This window comes from Somniosus microcephalus, chromosome 2, assembly GCF_052327205.1.
Source record: "Somniosus microcephalus isolate GS21.2 chromosome 2, FLI_Smic_1.0, whole genome shotgun sequence".
NCBI classification, from domain to species: domain Eukaryota; kingdom Metazoa; phylum Chordata; class Chondrichthyes; order Squaliformes; family Somniosidae; genus Somniosus; species Somniosus microcephalus.
In genome coordinates, this window is record NC_140988.1 from 142,774,978 (window position 1) to 142,793,193 (window position 18,216).

At 45.5% G+C, this 18,216-nt stretch overlaps 1 protein-coding gene across 1 annotated transcript in view; it reads left to right on the forward strand.

The window, feature by feature from the left end:
* Positions 1-18,216, forward strand: part of fras1 (Fraser extracellular matrix complex subunit 1) — a 747,542-nt gene that overhangs the window by 631,322 nt on the left and 98,004 nt on the right. Inside the window, exons 53-57 of the mRNA XM_085963231.1 lie at positions 7,104-7,272; positions 10,081-10,327; positions 11,623-11,967; positions 13,027-13,187; positions 14,229-14,376. Coding sequence (XP_085819357.1) covers positions 7,104-7,272; positions 10,081-10,327; positions 11,623-11,967; positions 13,027-13,187; positions 14,229-14,376 — 1,070 coding nt within the window. The remainder of the gene's footprint in view (positions 1-7,103; positions 7,273-10,080; positions 10,328-11,622; positions 11,968-13,026; positions 13,188-14,228; positions 14,377-18,216) is intronic.

Here is an 18,216-nt window from a genome sequence, read left to right on the forward strand (position 1 = left end):
CATCTGAAAGCAGGGAGGCACAACAGTTGCTTTAGAGTGAGGACAGGGCGGCAGCGAGGGAGGCATGAGTGCTGCTATGCACTGCATTGGTTCGAGAGTGGCAAAGGATGTTGGTGTGAGGCACAAGTGGAAAGAGAGAGGTCAAAAAGGTGATGACCTTACCATTGCTGTCCGGAACGGGGTCGGCATCTCCACTGGCGACGGGGCCAATCAGCCGGCCTCCCGTAATCCGCTCCACTCACTGCTCCAGGTCAGTGAGCTCTTTCAGGTCAGGACGGCCTCACCCGGTCCGTCGCTGCTGCCTGCGATTGTGGGCCAGCTTGCCCTGCAAGAGAAAGGACGGCCTCTAAGTACACTGTCAAGCCCTGATCTTGCCTGCACTGCCTCCCATGGTGTAATAGCCCTGACAGTGTGTAAAGTGCTGATCTTGCCTGCACTGCCTCCCATGGTGGAATAGCCCTGACAGTGTGTAAAGTGCTGATCTTGCCTGCACTGCCTCCCATGCTGGAATTGCCCTGACTGTGTAAAGTGCTGAATGTGCAAGTGATTTTCATGAGAGTCCCATAGCTGTTGGATGAGGGCTGTGCATTGGGGCTTTCAGGTCCCTTTGGCCATAAAGTGAGGTGCACATGCAGGGATGAAGAGGATACTGGAAAGGGTACTCACCCTGACAACCCGAGTGAGGTCGTTGAACTTTTTTCTGCATTGCACTGGAGTCCTGGCAACCATGCTGTTGGAGGTCACCCTGTTTGCCTCCTCCCTCCAGGCTTTTCGATACTCGCTGGGCAGCGGCCTCCTGCCACTATCAGGGAAGAGGACAGGTTGCCTGCGCTCCACTGCGCCAACCGGTAGCTTCAGGGCACCCTCGCTGAAGCGCTGCGCTCGCTTCCTAGCCTTCTCCATAGTCCTGGGCGTTGAAGTGTTGAAGCAGCTATGTTCAGGCCTTGATTCAGGGCTGCAGTGTGCAGGGCGTGGCAGCAAAACAAATCGAGCCTCCCCCTTTAAGAGCTGACCAGTGCCAGCGTGTCTGCCTTCAAGCAGCAACTCGCCGCACCTGCGCTGCGCCCGCCCTCTGTGGTAGCGCCTTGGCTCGCCGGCTTAGCGCCTTATGATAGTCGTGCACCGCCTGCTTTAGCGCAGCAGCAACCTCTTGGGGCGATGCAACTCAATTTCGGCGAAGGTGGCGCTAAGTTGCGCCGGTCGCTAAATTTAGCGAACGCCCGGCTGTAGCGCCTCAAATGTGGCAATACTGAATTTCTAGGCCTATGTGTATTAATGCGAGGAGTGCTCCAAATAAGATTGATGAGCTGCAGGCACAAGCTGCCACTGCCACATGGGCTAATGATATAGTGGCAACAACAATTGAATTCAATTCAATTCAAATCGCTTTATTGGCATGACAAGGTACATCTTATGTTGCCAAAGCATTGAAAAACATTCATGGTTGAACACATAAACACAGATCTATCCATACAGTGTATAAACAGATATATCCCTGAGTGTATAAATATACATTCATATAATTTGTATATACTCTTTTCTTATATTTAGTGGTTGTCCCTCTGTTTATGGCAAGCTGTAACATAGTGTGCCGCTAAGGTTACACAATTTCTCTCTTCCCCTAGTAGGTATGGGAGTTTTTGGTCGTCATTCAAATTTCTGAATTCCGGGCATATTTTTGTGAATTTTGGGTAGAAATTCTCCCTTATGCCCTGATATTTTCTACATGGGTAGGAATGGGAACTAAACATTCCTGGCTACAATGTATTTAGGAGGATAGGGAAGAAAAAAAGAAAGGAGGGAGGTGGCAGTATTGATCAATGATAATATTACAGTTCTACAGAGGGACGATGTAATAGAGGGTTCAAAGACTGAATCTATTTGGTTGGATTTAAGGAACAGAAATGGAGCTATTACATTTCAGGGTGTTTTACTGTAGACCCACAAATAGTGAGAAATAGAAGCAAATCTGTAGGCAAATTTCAGGGAAATGTAAAGATAATAATGCCGTAATATTAGGGGACTTCAATTATCCTTATATAGACTGGGAAAAATAAAACAGTAAAGGTCAAGGAGGGTGAAGAATTCCTAAAACATGTACAGGAGAACTTTATTAATCAGTAAATTTCTTGCCCAATGAGGAAGGAAGCAGTGTTGGATCTGTAGGGGGTGGCGTGTATGCCCAGTCAGCTCTGCCCCTGACTGTCTCTGAGCGGTTCGAATCGCTCCACACCCTCTGGGTTCTAGACACCGGACTTAGGTACAGACGGCGATACAGAAAATTGAGTAGACAAGTGGTTTGGTGCAAGAAAACCAAATTTTATTAAAGGGCTGAATAAAACACAATACTACTGAGAATTACTGGTATAATTACAGGCATAAACAGTTAATACACTTATATGGGAATGGGGAACACACGGTACATCGAGGGAAACAAATACATTAAAAATCCCCTTATCCTTATCCCACCCCCTATACCTAACTAGATTAAGCTATGAGGGGCCAGGAATTCATGCTCACCAATTCAAAACCTGTTGCTTTAGATGGTGGGGTTTGAGGTCCGCTCTTTCTGTCCTTTGAGGTATCCCGTCGCTACGTGGTCACAGGGCACGGCGCTGAAGTTGTTTGTGCGAGGCACCCTCCCTTTTTCTCAGTTAACGTCTTTGTCGAGTACTTCGTCGCGATGGGCCTTCTTCTCCTTCGGGCGGTCGCTGACGGTATTGCTGTGGTCGGGGGTCGGTTGGCGGTCTTTACCGTCTAATGATTTTGCTATCCATGCTTCGAACACCAGCTTATTCTTCAACTGTGCTATTACTGTCCATGTGACAAACGCCAGCTTATAACTAGGCCATTTGTCTTGATTTTGCTACCCATCCTTCAAACACCAGCATATTCTTAAATTGGGGTTTTACTGTCCATGCATGTAACGCCAACTTATTCACCAAACGCCAGCTTATAACTAGGCATTTGTTCCCCAACGCGTCTTTCGCTGCCTTTCTCTGCTCTTATCGGTTTACCGTATTCTTCGTCTCGTCTCGTCTCGTCTGCCCGCTTGTGGCCTGTGTGTCCTGTGTGGTTTCGAACTCGGGTCTCGTTCTCCTCCCGCGTTGGGCCCTCAGTGTAGTAATGGGCGTCCTTGGTGTTGAGTGGCGCGGGGAGCGAGAAGAGAGCTGCCACGAGGCCAGGGCACGAGAACGAGAGGCAGCAGGCCAAAAGCCAAAAACGATAAGAGGCCAGAGCAAGAGAGATAAGAGACCGATCACTACTGATGGGCCTACAATTATACCCGATTCTTCATTCCTTATCTGCGCGCCAAATCAGGTCAGTCCTTTGTCTAACTTTTGGCGGGCTCGTTTAAACTGATTACAGCCATTTACTTTAACGACTCCTGAAATGGTTGTCTCTGTGTTTAATGGTTTTGATGTCCTGGCTGTTGGTTATGTATGAAACTTGATCGGGTTTTCCTGACTTGATGGCTTCTGTGAGCTGTTACCGATTAAATATGCAGAAACCTGATGGCCTTGATTGAGGCCCATTCTAACCTGATCTGTTTCAAGGCGAATGGAATGCATATTCTGTGATAGTACTGTCTGGCCCCACAGAGTCTATTCACAGGTCTATGCATTTTAAGTTTCGTTCCAGGCTTGAAAAAAAGGTGCCTGCCTGTTTGCAGAGCCTTGCTTTTAAAATCCTGTCCTTTTGGTCACGAGGTTGCAGAAGTCATTTTGGACACCCTGTCTTTGTTTATAACTTGTCCAAGCAGGGTCCCTTTATCCAAAACTTTGGGGAATGTGGGAATTTTGAGAACCCTACAGATCTAGTTCTAGGGAATGAACTAGGGCAAGTGGAGAGTGTTGCAGTGGGAAAACATCTAGGTAATAGTGATCATAATATAATTAGGTTTAAAGTAGTTGCGGAAAGGGACAAAGAAAAATCAAAGTTAAAAATGTCCAACTGGAAGAGAGCCAATTTCAGTGATTTGAGAAGAGATCTAACAAGGGGGGACTGTAAACAAAGATTGGCCAAGCAAACAGTAAATGAGCAGTGGCAGGCCTTCAGGGCAGAGATAGTTCGGGTACAAACCAAGCATATTCCCATAAGGAGGAAAGATGGGACATCCAAAACTAGAACCCCCCGGATGACAAAGGAAATAAAGATTAAACTAAAACAGACAAAGATGGTTTATAACAAATGCCAGGTACAGAATATAATAGAAAACCAGGCAGAATACATAGAGTGCAGGGGGAAATTGGAAAAAGGATATAAGGGAACCCAAAAATATTCTATAAACTTATAAAAAGTAAAAGGATAGTTAAAGGAATGGTGGTTCCGATTAGGGATAAAGAAGGAAATCTTGTGGAAGCAAAGGGCATGATTGAGGTACTGAGTGAGTACTTTGCATCCATCTTCACAAAAGAAGAGGATCAAGTTAATGTTGCAGTAGCGGAGGGGAGAGTAGAGATATTGGATAGAATAATAAAAATAAATAGAAAGGAGGTGCTAAATAGGTTGGCATCACTCAAAGTTAACAAGTCACCCAGTCCAGATGGAATGCATCCTAGATTGCTGAGGGAAGCTAGGGTGGAAATAGCAGAAGCTCCGACCGCAATCCTCCTTGGATATGGGATTGGAGCCAGAGGACTGGAGGACTGCAAATGTTACACCCCTATTCAAAAAAGGGGAAAGGGATGAACCTAGTAACTATAGACCAATCAGTCTAACATCAGTGCTGGGAAAACTACTAGAGACCATTGTCAAGGACAAGATTAATTCTCACTAGGAGCATGGGCTAATAAGGGACAGCCAGCATGGATTTGTTAAAGGCAAATTGTGTCTGACTATCCTGATTGAGTTCTTTGATGAAGTAACAGAGAAGGCTGAGGAATATAGTGCAGTACCTGTTGTATATATGGACCTTGATAAAGTACCACATAACAAAATTATTCAGAAAATAGAAGCACATGAGATTAAGGAGATGGTGCTAACTTGGGTACGTAATTGGCAATGGGATAGGAGGCAGAGAGTAGTGGTGAATGGAGGTTTTTTTGACTGGAGAGAAGTATGCAGTGGGGTCCCCCAGGGATTGGTAATAGGACCAATGCTTTTCTTGTTTTATATATGACCTGAACTTGGGTATAAAGAATACAAGTTTGAAGTATGCGAATGGTACAAAACTTGGTAACGTGCTAAATAGTGAGGAGGATAGTAGCAGACTTCAGGGACATACACAGCCTGGTGAAATGGGCAGACACATGGCAGATGCAATTTAATGTTGATAAGTGTGAATTGCTGCACTTTGGAAGGAACAACATGGAGAGGCAATATAATCTAAATGATACTACAGGAAACTTTGTGTTATCCGGAGGCGAACCGTCTGGCAAGCTGGAGCCACCGGCAAAAATCAGGAGCCGTTTTTTATTCTTTTCGTTTCTTTTCTTTGCTTTTTTTGAACAGTCAAGCTCTGCAACGTCTGTAGCTAAGCAACAGCTTCAGCTAGAGACGCTACAGAGACGCTTGCCGACTGTTTAGAGGCTGTTGCTAAGCAACAGGGCTTGTTGATTCATACGGAGATGAAAATCTCCGTATGTTTCAACATTAGCTCTGGAGTGTACGGCAGTTTTGAGGGAACGGCAGCAGCTCGGTCCCGTCGGTGCCGGATAGCACAAAGTTTCCTGTATTTTGATTGGGGAGCAAAAGCAGGGTGACCTGGGGGTGCATATCCACATATCTGAAGGTGGCAGGGAAAGTTGTTAAGGTGGTTAAGAAAGCGTATGGGATACTTGGCTTTGTAAATAGGAATATTGAATACAAAAACAAGAAAGTCATGCTAAACATTTGCAAATCACTGGTTAGGCCTCAGCTGAAGTATTGTGTACAGTTTTGGGCACCACACTTTAGGAAGGATATCAAGGCCTTAGAGAGACTACAGAGGAGGTTTACTAGAATGGTACCAAGATGAGTGACTTCAGTTTTGTGGAGAGATTGGAGAAGATGTTCCCCTTAGAGCAGAGAAGGTCAAGGGGAGACCTAATAGAGGTATTCAAAATTATGAGTGGTTTTGATAGAACAAGTAGGGAGAAACTTTCCTCTGGCAAGTGGGTCTGTAACCAGATTTTGTAGATTTAAAATATTTACAAAAGAACTAGAGGGGAAATGAGGTGAAATTTCTTCACACAGAGGGTTGTTAAGAACTGGAACGCACTACCTGAAAGGGTGGTGGAATCAGATTTCATCGGAATGCTTTCAAAAGGCAATTGGACATGTACTTGAACGAGGACTAATTTGCAGGGTTATGGGGAAAAAGCTGGGGTGTGGGATTAAATTGGACAGCTCTTTCAAAGAGCCAGTACAGGTACAACGGGCCGAATGGTCTCCTTCTGTGCTGTTAGATTTTATTATATGAAAGAATAAAGCAATCATATCTGGGATATACAGGACAGATATCCCTTAGGAAATCTTGGGGTGGCCTCCTTTTGCATTGCCCATCCCTTTTTCTTTCTTTAGGCCGTGCACACTCTTACCTTGTGGATCTCCATTTTGGAATTTCAAATAGAAGATTTTCCTGGGTCTGTGCTTAAGTGCACTGGGTCACTGTGGCACAGAGAATATTGGAAAATCAGGTGGGGTGAAGTGCACACGTTAAGGATCCGGCCTGATTTTCCTCTACTAATTAAAATGGAGAACAATGAGGCAGGTTCCTTCAGAGGCCTGCACTCTGACCCACCCGATTTTATGATATTCACTGCACCCAAGTGATCCAGTACACCTGGGCACAGACCAGGAAAATGTCCCCATAATTCTCCATTTGGTCTTGCTGGATCCAGCTTTATTATGTTGTTACATTCGCCAGGAATTTCCTCAGGCTTCTCCCACTCCCTGCTCTAACTTTGGAGAAAATCCTGTTTATGCACAAAGACCCCATTATATAAATACTCAAAGAAATATCAGTTGGTACTCTCTTCATTATTAGATTTCCGATTCTCATCGTCATGTCTGTTTCTAGCACCGTGTTTTTGATAGTTCTTTGTCCTTATGCAATTACAAATTCTCAACAACAGTGTTTTAAAAAAAAAATCTGATCTCAGCCATTGTCCTGTTTGCAGTTACAATGTGAGTGAAAAGGCAGGCTCTGTGAGTGTCACAGTGAAGAGGACTGGGAACCTCAATCAGTATGCCATTGTACTGTGTCGTACTGAACAGGGGTCAGCGACATCTACTTCTGGAGCTGGCTCAAAGCTGGGCCAACAGGACTATGTGGAGTACGCAGGGCAGGTATGTGCAACATTGATATGTAAGGTGGCGTATTAGGTGTCAACAGAATCAGTTAGGGATGAAATAATATCTGACAGTTTACTTGTCTGAACTTACTGATTTAACTATTTTAAAGTGTGTATTTTACATTGACAGTTAAGACTTTCTTTCTGTGTAAAGTTGGATGGATGCCAGGTGTACACATACGGTGCAGAAAATCGGGAAATTTTAAGGGAAAATTTGCTGGGAATATCCTCGGAGCTGGTCCCGCTCTGCCGCTGTAACTTCACGCGGGATTTCTGATGCACTTCTGGCGAATTAACGGCAGTGGAACAGGAGCAGCTCCCAGGAAATTCCCGGCCTATATTTTCCTGCAATCACAAATTTTAGCAAAAAAGTAGACATGAATATATGTGGGGGGCACCACTTGATACTTGCATCTACACTTTTGCTAAAACTCACAAAGAGAGGGAAATATACCCCTAAGAAAGCAGAAATTCTACCATGCAGCCTTCGGTTAATCTTGCAATCCAGATTTTTCATTCCTGGTATTGTTTAGACCCGAATAGTGGTGGCTTTTAGATAGAATGGGGGTAATTTTAACTATCGGTGGTGGCATAAAGCAGATGATATTGCATTGGCCGTATGATTTCAATGTAAAGGAAAATCGGTCGGGGTGTATAACAGGCAGCCAATCCGATATCACCTGTTTTACTCCACCACTGAAAGTTTAAATTACCCTCAATCAAATGAAAATGTGGTATTTGCACCCAATACTCAACGGTCAGCTTATTTGCACAGCTTCATGTGCAGTTTTAGATGGGTGCAGGGAATACAGTAGTGGTGGGAGCAGAAAATTGTGCCTAAGTAAAATTTTAAAAGAAGGAACAGCCTTCAAATATATTTCAACCCAGTACCAAGGCTGAAGGGGGAGGAGACTACAAAGTGACTGGCAAAAATGAAGGGAGAGAAAAGGTGCAGACGTTAATCTTCAGGGGAGGGACAGAACAACCACTTGTTTGATGGCTGCTGAAGTGGATTTGAAGCTGCTTGCGAGGGGAGGAGGTTGTAACCTCACCCCCCACCCCCCCCAGCTCCGTCCATTCCACGTCAGCATCCCCATAGGTCAGCACTACTGCATGTCAGCAGTGAGGTGGAGCCACGTTTCAGGGCACAGCACACCATTACTTTCACTGCATGTGCCAGCTTTGCGCTGCATGGTTGCTGCAGATGCACTTGCAGCAGGTGAAACCTTGGCAGGTGCCATTCATCAGGCTGCGCTCCTTCTTGGATCACCCAGGCATGCCTTCTTTCATGAAGTGTCACTGAAAGTAAGACATATGGTAATTGGAGTGTGTCCGAGGAAGCATCCATCTTTATAATTAGTCAAGCATTCATGTGCCTTATTGCTGCCTTTGGGTCCGCACAACCCAGCATCCTTGGGGAATAGGAGGTGTCTTCAGATGCAGATGTGCAGGTATCGGCAAGTAGGCACAGGGCACTTCTCATGCAACCTAACTTCCATAAGACCCCATTTCCTACCAAATACCTCACTTAGGGGGATTCTAATTGGAAACCTATTGGGGCCAGTAATGGTGCCATGATTGGCACAAAGGGTCATGAGAACCTAGTGCCAGCAAGGGGAAAAACATGGAGAAAAGGTTAAGGCTGAAATATACCTACCTTAATATATTTGTGTCCTTCCTATGACTTTCCATATACTTATCACTGCCTAGAAACCATTTCACATGGGTGTGATTTACATTTCTCATGCTGCATAGCAGAATGACAGGAACTGGTATGTAATACAGCCCTACCCCTAGATTAATCATCAATTGAAGCACCACCTTCTTATGCTGTTGGTCACCAGCCTCAAAAACTACATCACAAAGTGGGTGGAGTTCCAGCAAAGTGGAATTGCTGCCCAATTTATACCGCTACAACGGATAGCCAGCAGCATTAAATCTAGGTTTATAAGTAATTCTGAAATACTGCTTTGTCCCTAATTTTATCAATAGGATTCTAATATTCTGTAAGCTTTGTACTTTCACATTTTACAACAAGAAGCTATCAGTTTTTTCACTAGTCATACTTGATCATTTTACTGGATAGTAAGTGATACTACAGTTGGAGTGCTTACGTATTAATCCAAAGATGATAACAAACACTGACTGCTAATGGCATATCCATCATATATCCTTTTGCAGCCTTTGAGCAGGGTGATTGATGCCTGCCCTATCAGTTCGAGGTTGGTATGTGGCACTGGTGGATCACATTCAGAAAAAGAATATTAAAAAGGGTTCCTATCCCGATGAGTATTTCAGAAATGCACCATCAAGTGTGCGACTAAGCCATAAAGATCAGGAAGGTCATAGTGTGCGATGAGTTAACTGATCTCAGCTAGGTTGGTAGTTGAGAATAATAAACATTAGGCAATGTTCTGTAGCTATTTGCTGTTCATTGACTCCTGCTGAAAAGTGCACATGTATGGACATTGGGTGAGGAGAGGATCAGCTCTCACGTGATGCCTCCCATGACTAAATATCCTGCTGACATTCATTGTTTAGGCTCACACATGAAGAATGGTCACTTGCGCAAGGTACAGGAGGACTGTATCCATGGAGCCTCTGGAACTATACCAATTTGAGTCAACTCCTTTAACAGAAAACTGTGGGGAAATTTTTTTAAGAAAAGGTTAACATTCCTTGGTGGAGCAGTCAAACTTTATTGTAAGAGTGCCATGGGAACTGACATGAAACAATGAACAAGACTTCCTTTGTGTAGTATTAAAGATATTAAGCTGTCTCCATATGCTTGGTTCTTCAATAGGTTCAATTTGATGAGAGAGAAGATACAAAGGCTTGCACTATTATTATAAATGATGACCAGGTGTTTGAAAACATTGAAAGCTTCAATGTGGAGTTGAGCATGCCCGCGTATGCCTTGCTCGGGAAGATTACCAGAGCTAAAGTGAATATCAATGACACAGAGGACGAGCCCACGCTACAGTTTGACAAGAAACTATATCGAGTTAATGAAAGTACTGGATTCTTGTTTGCCCCGGTGGAAAGGAAAGGTCTGTCTTGTTCTTTTTCTTCGTACTATGACATTAACTAAAGGGAGGCACAGAGGTACTTCAATTTTTGATGCACATTTCAAAGAAAAGGAGAAATCTCATGCTCTGTTCAGTAGTAAAATGCTATCAACTTGCACCTCCAGCAGCAGGTCAAATTTCAACTTGCTCCTAAATTTAACCAGCACGGCGAACTATAAAGAAGTAATTGGAGCTCTGAAGCCAACACTAGGTTGGATAATCCTGGTCTATGCTACAGTCCATTCAAGGAGTTAGGGCCCTTAGAATTATGGATAGTCTTGTGAAACGGGCAACATATTTCTTACTCCACATAAGCTTTTACCCAGTTGATATTCGTGCTCCCTACAGTGTGCTAGATTTTGTTTCTTTGGTAAGTTTTAACATTTAATATATGTAAAAGTATATTGTTTTACAGAAATTACATGTTGCAAAAATGTTTTTCATATTTTTATTGATACTTCAGAGTTACGATCATTTCAAAATTAGACAACCTTTGATCCTAACTCTGAGGTTCTACTGTATTTGTTTTATTTTACAGGGGTGAAAGGTAGGTGAAAGTAGAAAGATAGTTCCTGTTCCTAAATCTGACTGCATTCCTCTAGTTACCTATATTAACACCAGTTATCCTATTCTCTGGCTCATCAGTCCCAGCATATCAATCAACAGAATCGTTAGTCTAGTACTGCATCTTCAAAATCAGCTCTGTAGCCTGCTAAATGGTACTACAGATTTCATTGAAAACCTATTTGTAATACCCTACACTCAGCTTGCAAAGGATAAAGAGGTACACCCATTGACTGAGCATGGGGCAGCTTTTCATCTTTACCATCTGGGTGTTATGCATTTGTGTCATATTTTTGTTTGTGCTATTTAAAAAATAAATGGGTTAACAAAAGGATTTGACATGAATACATAAGATAATATGCTAAAATAGAGTACAGAGAAACTTCAACCCATGGAGGGAAGAGATGAAATCTTAAATTAACTCTCTGCATGAATATACAGTACCACGAGTTTTGCAACACTGTGGTAGTCATTCTTTGCTATTGCTTCAACAAGGCAATAACTGCTGTCTTAAGTGACAGACAGATGCTGTTTTCTTGTCCCTGCTAGACTGAATCCTGAATGCAGCATGGATACTAAGGTGTTGTGGAGCATAGAATTACAGAGACAGTAAAGCACGGAAACAATTGCTACCAGCTCTGGTTTTACATGACCCAGATGTGATTTGAAAAAACTATATTCATATATCTCTTTGAACTGTTGTCACTCCATAGGAGACACCAGTAGTACTGTCTCAGCCATCTGTTACACTGCACCAAAAACAGCCAAAGGCAGCAGCCTGCATGCCTTGGAGTCCGGTTCAGATTTCAAATCCAGGGGAATGACGAATGAGAATCGTGTGGTCTTCGGCCCTGGTGTAAGCATGTCGACGTGTGATGTCAAGCTGATTGATGACAGTGAATATGAGGAGGAGGAAGACTTTGAAATCATCCTGGCTGATGCATCTGACAATGCTCGGATCGGGGACGTGGTAGCTGCCAAAGTGGTGATAAATGGACCCAATGATGCCTCACTGGTATTTCTTGGAAACTCTTCTTTCACTGTTAGTGAAGATGCAGGTAGGTACATGATTAGTCTATAGTTATCATCAATCAGCTAACCCCTCTGATTGCAGCATCAAAAACCATAAAGCTGAAGAAAATATGATGGATTTTAAAATTATTTTCTAAATTATTTTGCTACTTATTTTGGTAAAGCATAAACATTGAGTAGGATATTGAACAAGTAAATGGGGCTGGCCTTTGTGTCAGCCTTAATGTGATGTAATATGTGATGTAATATGTGATTGCAATTTAAAGATCTAAATTTACAAAATACAATGAGGGGGAAAAATGAGTTGATTTGCACCTCTCGTTAGCACCCCTGGGGGTGCAAATCCCATAGTGCCCGGACGCGGCGCCGCTAAAACCTCCCGCGAAATTCAGCAGAAGGTTGACGATGGCAGCCGGTGGCACCCCACGGCGCTGCGCCACCAAGGATGACATCATTGCCGTGTGCAGCGCCCTGCTTGCGCCCCGGCCGCAAACTTCCCTTGAGCCCCCTGACCTTTCGCTGGACGAGATGCCCGACAGGGTCAGGGGGCGTTTTTGCAGCAGCGGCAGCGCTTGTTAAAGGGGCAGGTGTCGGGCGGCCATCTTTTGGGGCCGACTGCCAGCACCTGCCCACTTCCCCTTTTTTTCTCTGGGTGCCGGCCGCGATCGCTCAGCCTGGCACTCCTCTTGAGTGCTGGGCTGTTTTCACGGCACCCTGCTCCCCGGTGGTCTAACAGGGCCCCAGTACGCACAGCGCTAGGCCCCTCCCCTTTAATCAGATGCTGTACTACGTGTCATCGCGCGTGACACTGTCGCACATAGCGCCGTGATCTTCAGTTTTAGCGCCCCAAGAAGGAAGTGGAGCGCTTCCAGTAGCGCCCCGCCTCCTGCTTGGGACGCTACTACTGAATTTCAGGCGGAGGAGCGCTAACCTTTTCGGGGTGCTAAAATTAGTGTCCCGGCGACGTTAGAACCCCAAAAGGGGCGCCACCCAATTTTTCTCCCAATATTTCAGTAGTAGCGCAGGAGCTGCTGTTTCCCACCAGTTTGGTACATATTGTCATACTGAGATGTATTTATTTGTAGGCTCCATTGAAATACCAGTCATCAGGCATGGCAGTGATTTGTCCACCCCCACTTCAGTGTGGTGTGCTACCCGCCCTTCAGACCCTCCTTCTGCAACTCCAGGCATTGACTATATCCCCAGTTCCAAGAAGATTGACTTTGCACCTGGCAAAACAGAAGAGGTAAACTACTTAGCATCAAAAATGGTATCATAGTGTGCCCAGAGCTGTGTTTAAAGTAAGGCATTGATTGAACATATGATGACAATATATATGAAATGAGAATAAATATGCCAATGGTTTTACACCAATGATTCCCCCACACAATACGTTCACAATCACAGCCATGCCTCATGGGGAGGGGCAAATGGAGCGCAAGTATTTTCCTACAGAGGGATAAAAACACTTGATGGGTAATTTTACGAGGCCATGCTGTCAGTGAGGATTAATGGTTAGAAATCCATGGGCAGGACAGGCCCAAATTTCCGATATTGCCAAAGTTTGAGGCTCTCCACTGACAGCACGTACTCATAACATTCCCCCTGTGGAGTGCAGGCATTTTGTTGCAGAGGGCAGAAAACAGTTGGAGCACAGGAAGTTTAGTACAGAAGGGAGAAGTGTGAAGCAAGGCTAGGTTCCTATAGGGAGGAAGAGAACATTGGAAAGTAACTCACCGTGGGCTTCCATTATGCATCTTCTAAAAAGGGACGATGACAGAAGCCTGGAAGCCTGTCCTGTTGGTCAAGGACTGGTAATATGCCACTGTGACACCTAAAGAGGAGAAGGGGAGAAAATACAAAACACTTAACAAAGAAAAGATTAAAATATGTTTGACAGTTATTGAAGCTTCAACTCACAGCATCTGAGGAATTGTATTTCTTCATAATATCGCAGGTTCCTTCAACCTCAAGCTCCAGTAGAGACAAAATGAGATATCTTAAGATTCATTATACATTTTCAGATCAGTGATTTGATAAAACTGATCAGAACTATACAAAAGCTGGGAAATACAGGTTTATCGTACCAAGATCACCATAGCTGACCTAGAAAAAGACAGAATTATCAAGGATGAAGTGGAGAAAATGTACTGTCTTTAACAGTGTCAACTATTAGTCTGCAGTAGCTTTCCCCTCCCCCTCCCCATCCCAACAGAAAACATTCATATCAATAGAGCCATCTGGTGACTGAGTTTACTCCTATATCTTACACTTTTTGTCCTTACAGACCTGCACTTTAACTATTCTGGATGACGTGCAGAATCCAATCATTGAAGGGAATGAAACTTTCATTGTGTTCCTGAGCTCAGCACAAGGAGCAGAGCTAACTAAACCCTACCACGCTACCGTTGCCATCAATGACACCTATCAGGACGGTAGGTTGCTTTAGTAACAGTTTAAGCAGAATGTCTTAAACACATCTCTGTAAATCTAGTAATCAAACCTTGTATGCTTGCAAGAAAGTCAACTGAGTTTGAATGGATGCCTGTTATGATTTTTAAATTTCTTAATGATTAAGTCTCCTTCTCTTAGGCAGTCCCTCGGAACCGAGGATGACTTGCTTCCACATTAAAACTGATGAGTCCAATGCGGGTCCTACAGTCTCTGTCACAGGTGGGGCAGACAGTGGTTGAAGGGGCAGGTGGCTGGGGTGCTTGGGTTGACGTGCGCTCCTTCCGTTGTTTGCGCTTGGCTTCCACTTGCTCCCGGCGAAGAGACTCGAGGTGTTCGGCGCCTTCCCAGATGCTTCTCCTCCACTTTGTGCGGTCTTGGGCCAGGGATTCCCAGGTGTCGGTGGGGATGTTGCACTTTTTCAAGGAGGCTTTGAGGGTGTCCTTGAAGCATTTCCTCTGCCCACCTGGGGCTCTCTTGCCGTGTGGAGCTCTGAGTAGAGCACTTGCTTTGGGAGTCTCGCATCAGGCATGCGGACGATGTGGCCCACCCATCAGAGCTGATCGAGCGTGGTCAAAGCTTCGATGCTGGGGATGGTGGGCTGAGTGAGAACACTGACGTTGGTGCGCCTATCCTGCCAATGGATTTGCAGGATCTTGCGGAGGCAGCGTTGGTGGTACCTCTCCAGTGCTTTGAGGTGCCTGCTGTACATAGTCCATGTCTCTGTAGCATACAGGAGGGCGGGTACATAGAAGATAGAAGCAGTAGTAGGCCATTCGGCCCCTCGAGCCTGCTCCGCCATTCAATGAGATCATGGCTGATCATCCAAATTCAGTACCCTGTTCCTGCCTTCACTCCATAGCCCTTGATCCCTTTAGCCTTAAGAAATATATCTAACTCCTTCTTGAATATATTTAATGAATTGGCCTCTACGGCCTTCTGTGGTAGAGAATTCCACAGGTTCACCACTCTCTGGGTGAAGAAATTCCCCCTCATCTCAGTCCTAAATGGCTTACCCCTTATCCTTAGACTGTGACCCCTGGTTCTGGACTCCCCAACCATCGGGAACATCCTTCCTGCATCTAGTCTGTCTAGTCCTTTTAGAATTTTATAAGTTTCAATGAGATCCCCTCTCATTCTTCTAAACTCCAGCGAGTATAAGCCCAATCGACCCAATCTCTCCTCAGACGTCATTCCAGGTATCAGCCTGGTGAATCTTCACTGCACTCCCTCCATGGCAAGAACATCCTTCCTCAGATAAGGCGACCAAAACTGCACACAATACTCAAGATGTGGTCTCACCAAGGCCCTGTACAACTGCAGCAAGGCATCCTTGTTCCTGTACTCAAACCCTCTCGCTATGAAGGCCAGCATACCATTTGCCTTCTTAACCGCCTGCTGCACCTGCATACTTACCTTTAGCGACTGGTGCACAAGGACACCCAGGTCTCGTTGCACTTCCCCTTCTCCCAATCTATTGCTATTCAGATAATAATCTGCCTTCCTGTTTTTGACACCAAAGTGGATAACCTCGCATTTATCCACGTTATATTGCATCTGCCATGCTTCTGCCCAATCACCCAGCCTGTCCAAATCATACTGGATTTTCTCGGCATCTTCCTCACAGCACACACGCCCACACAGCTTTGTGTCGTCTGCAAACTTGGACATATTACATCTAGTTCCCTCGTCTAGATCATTAATATATATTGTGAATAGTTGGGGTCCAAGGACCGATCCCTGCGGTACCCCGTTAGTCACTGCCTGCCACCCGGAAAAAGATCCGTTTTTTCCAACTCTTTGCTTTCTGTCTGCCAACCAGTTCTCTATCCAAGTCAATACCTTGCCCCCAATCCCATGTGCCTTAACTTTACACGCTAATCTCTTATGCGGGACCTTATCGAACGCCTTTTGAAAGGTATCACTATTGCTCTGTAGACCATGAGCTTGGTGCTGGGTTTGAGGTCCTGGTCTTCAAACACTCTCTTCCTCAAGCGACCGAAGGCTGCACTGGCACACTGAAGGCGGTGTTGGACTTCGTCATCGACGTCTGCCCTTGTTGACAGTAGGCTCCTGAGGTATGGAAAGTGGTCCACGTTGTCCAAGGGCTCTTCATGGATTTTGATAATCGAGGAGCAGTACTGTGTGGCGGGGGAAGGTTGGTAGAGGACCTTTGTCTTATGGATGTTTAGTGTAAGACACATGCTCTCGTATGCTTCAGTGAAGGTGTTGACGATGGTTTGGAGTTCGACCTCAGAGTGTGCGCAGATGCAAGCGTCGTCTGTATACTGTAATTCGATGACAGAGGATGGGACAACATTGGATCTGGACTGGAGGCGATGGAGGTTGAACAGTTTCCCATTTGTTCTGTAGATTAGCTCCACTCCAGCGGGGAGCTTACTGAGGGTGAGATGGAGCATTGCAGCCAAGAAGATTGAGAAGAGCATTGGTGCGATGACACAGCCTTGCTTGACCCCGGTCCTTACGTGAATTGGGTCTGTGGTGGATCCGTTGGTCAGGATCACGGCTTGCATGTCGTTGTGAAGCAGGTGGAGGATGGTGACAAACTTTTGAAGGCAGACGAGTTTGAAGAGGACACTCCATAATCCCTCACGGTTGACAGTGTCGAAGGCCTTTGTGAGGTCAAAGAAGGCCATGTACAGCGGTTGGTGCTGTTCCCTGCATTTCTGTTGTCGTGGACACGCGGTGAAGATCATGTCCATTGTGCCCCTTAGTAGGCGGAATCCGCATTGCGACTCTGGGAGGAGCTCTTCAGCCACTGGGAGAAGGCGATTGAGGAGGATTCTTGCAATGACTTTCCTTGTGGCAGTCAGCAGGGAGATGCCTCTTGTAACTATCGCAATCGGACTTGTCACCTTTCTTGAAGGTGGTCATGATTACGGCGTCTCTGAGATCCCCTGGCATGCTCTCCTCCTTCCAAATAAGAAGAAAAATGAGTTCATGTATTCGTGCCAATAGTGCTGCTCCGCCATGTTTTAGTGCCTTGTTGTTGTTCTTCAGTTGTTGGATGGCCTTTTCAACCACATGCCGGGCTGGGGTTGTGCTGAGGTGGTGGCAGGTAGCATGCTGCGGGATGGAGTTGAGGACACTTGTGTCGAAGACAGAGTCTCGGTTAAGGAGATCTTCGAAGTGCTCCTTCCAGCAGGAACTGACTGCCTCTCTGTCCTTGATGAGTACCTCTCCATTCTTGGCCTGCAGTGGGGAAGGGCCTTGGGCGCTTGGACCGTAGGTGGTCTTGACTGCGCTAAAGAATCCACGCACATCGTGGTTGTCATTTAGCTGCTGGATCTCCTGCGCTTTCTCCACTCACCATCTGTTCTTTAGGTCGCGTGTTTTTTGTTGGACTTCGGCCTTCAGGTGTCTGTAGAGCTGCTTTCTTGCTCTTGAGTTCTGTTGCTGTTTCCAGATCAGGAATGCCTTGCACTTGCGGCTTATTAGCTCCTGGATCTCCTGGTCGTTCTCGTCGAAGCAGTCTTGGTGTTTCCTTGTCGAGTGACTGAGCGTCTCTTCACAGGTGCTGATTATGGAGGCCTTGAGTGCAGACCAGGCGCTGTAGACACACTGGGCTCGAATTTTACAGGGCCGTGGAGGCAGGAATGTAGGCGTGTCGGATGTTAAAATTGCAAAAAGTGGCGGGCGGGCCCAACCCCGCCTCCATCCCGCCTCCAAGCAATTTTCAAAAAATCGTATTTACTGCTCCCGTCTCTGTCCCGCCTCCAAGAAGCGGGATAGGCCCTTAAGGCCCTTAACAAGCACTAAATTGCCTCTATTATCCCATTTTGAAAGGCCTTGGTGATTTTAAC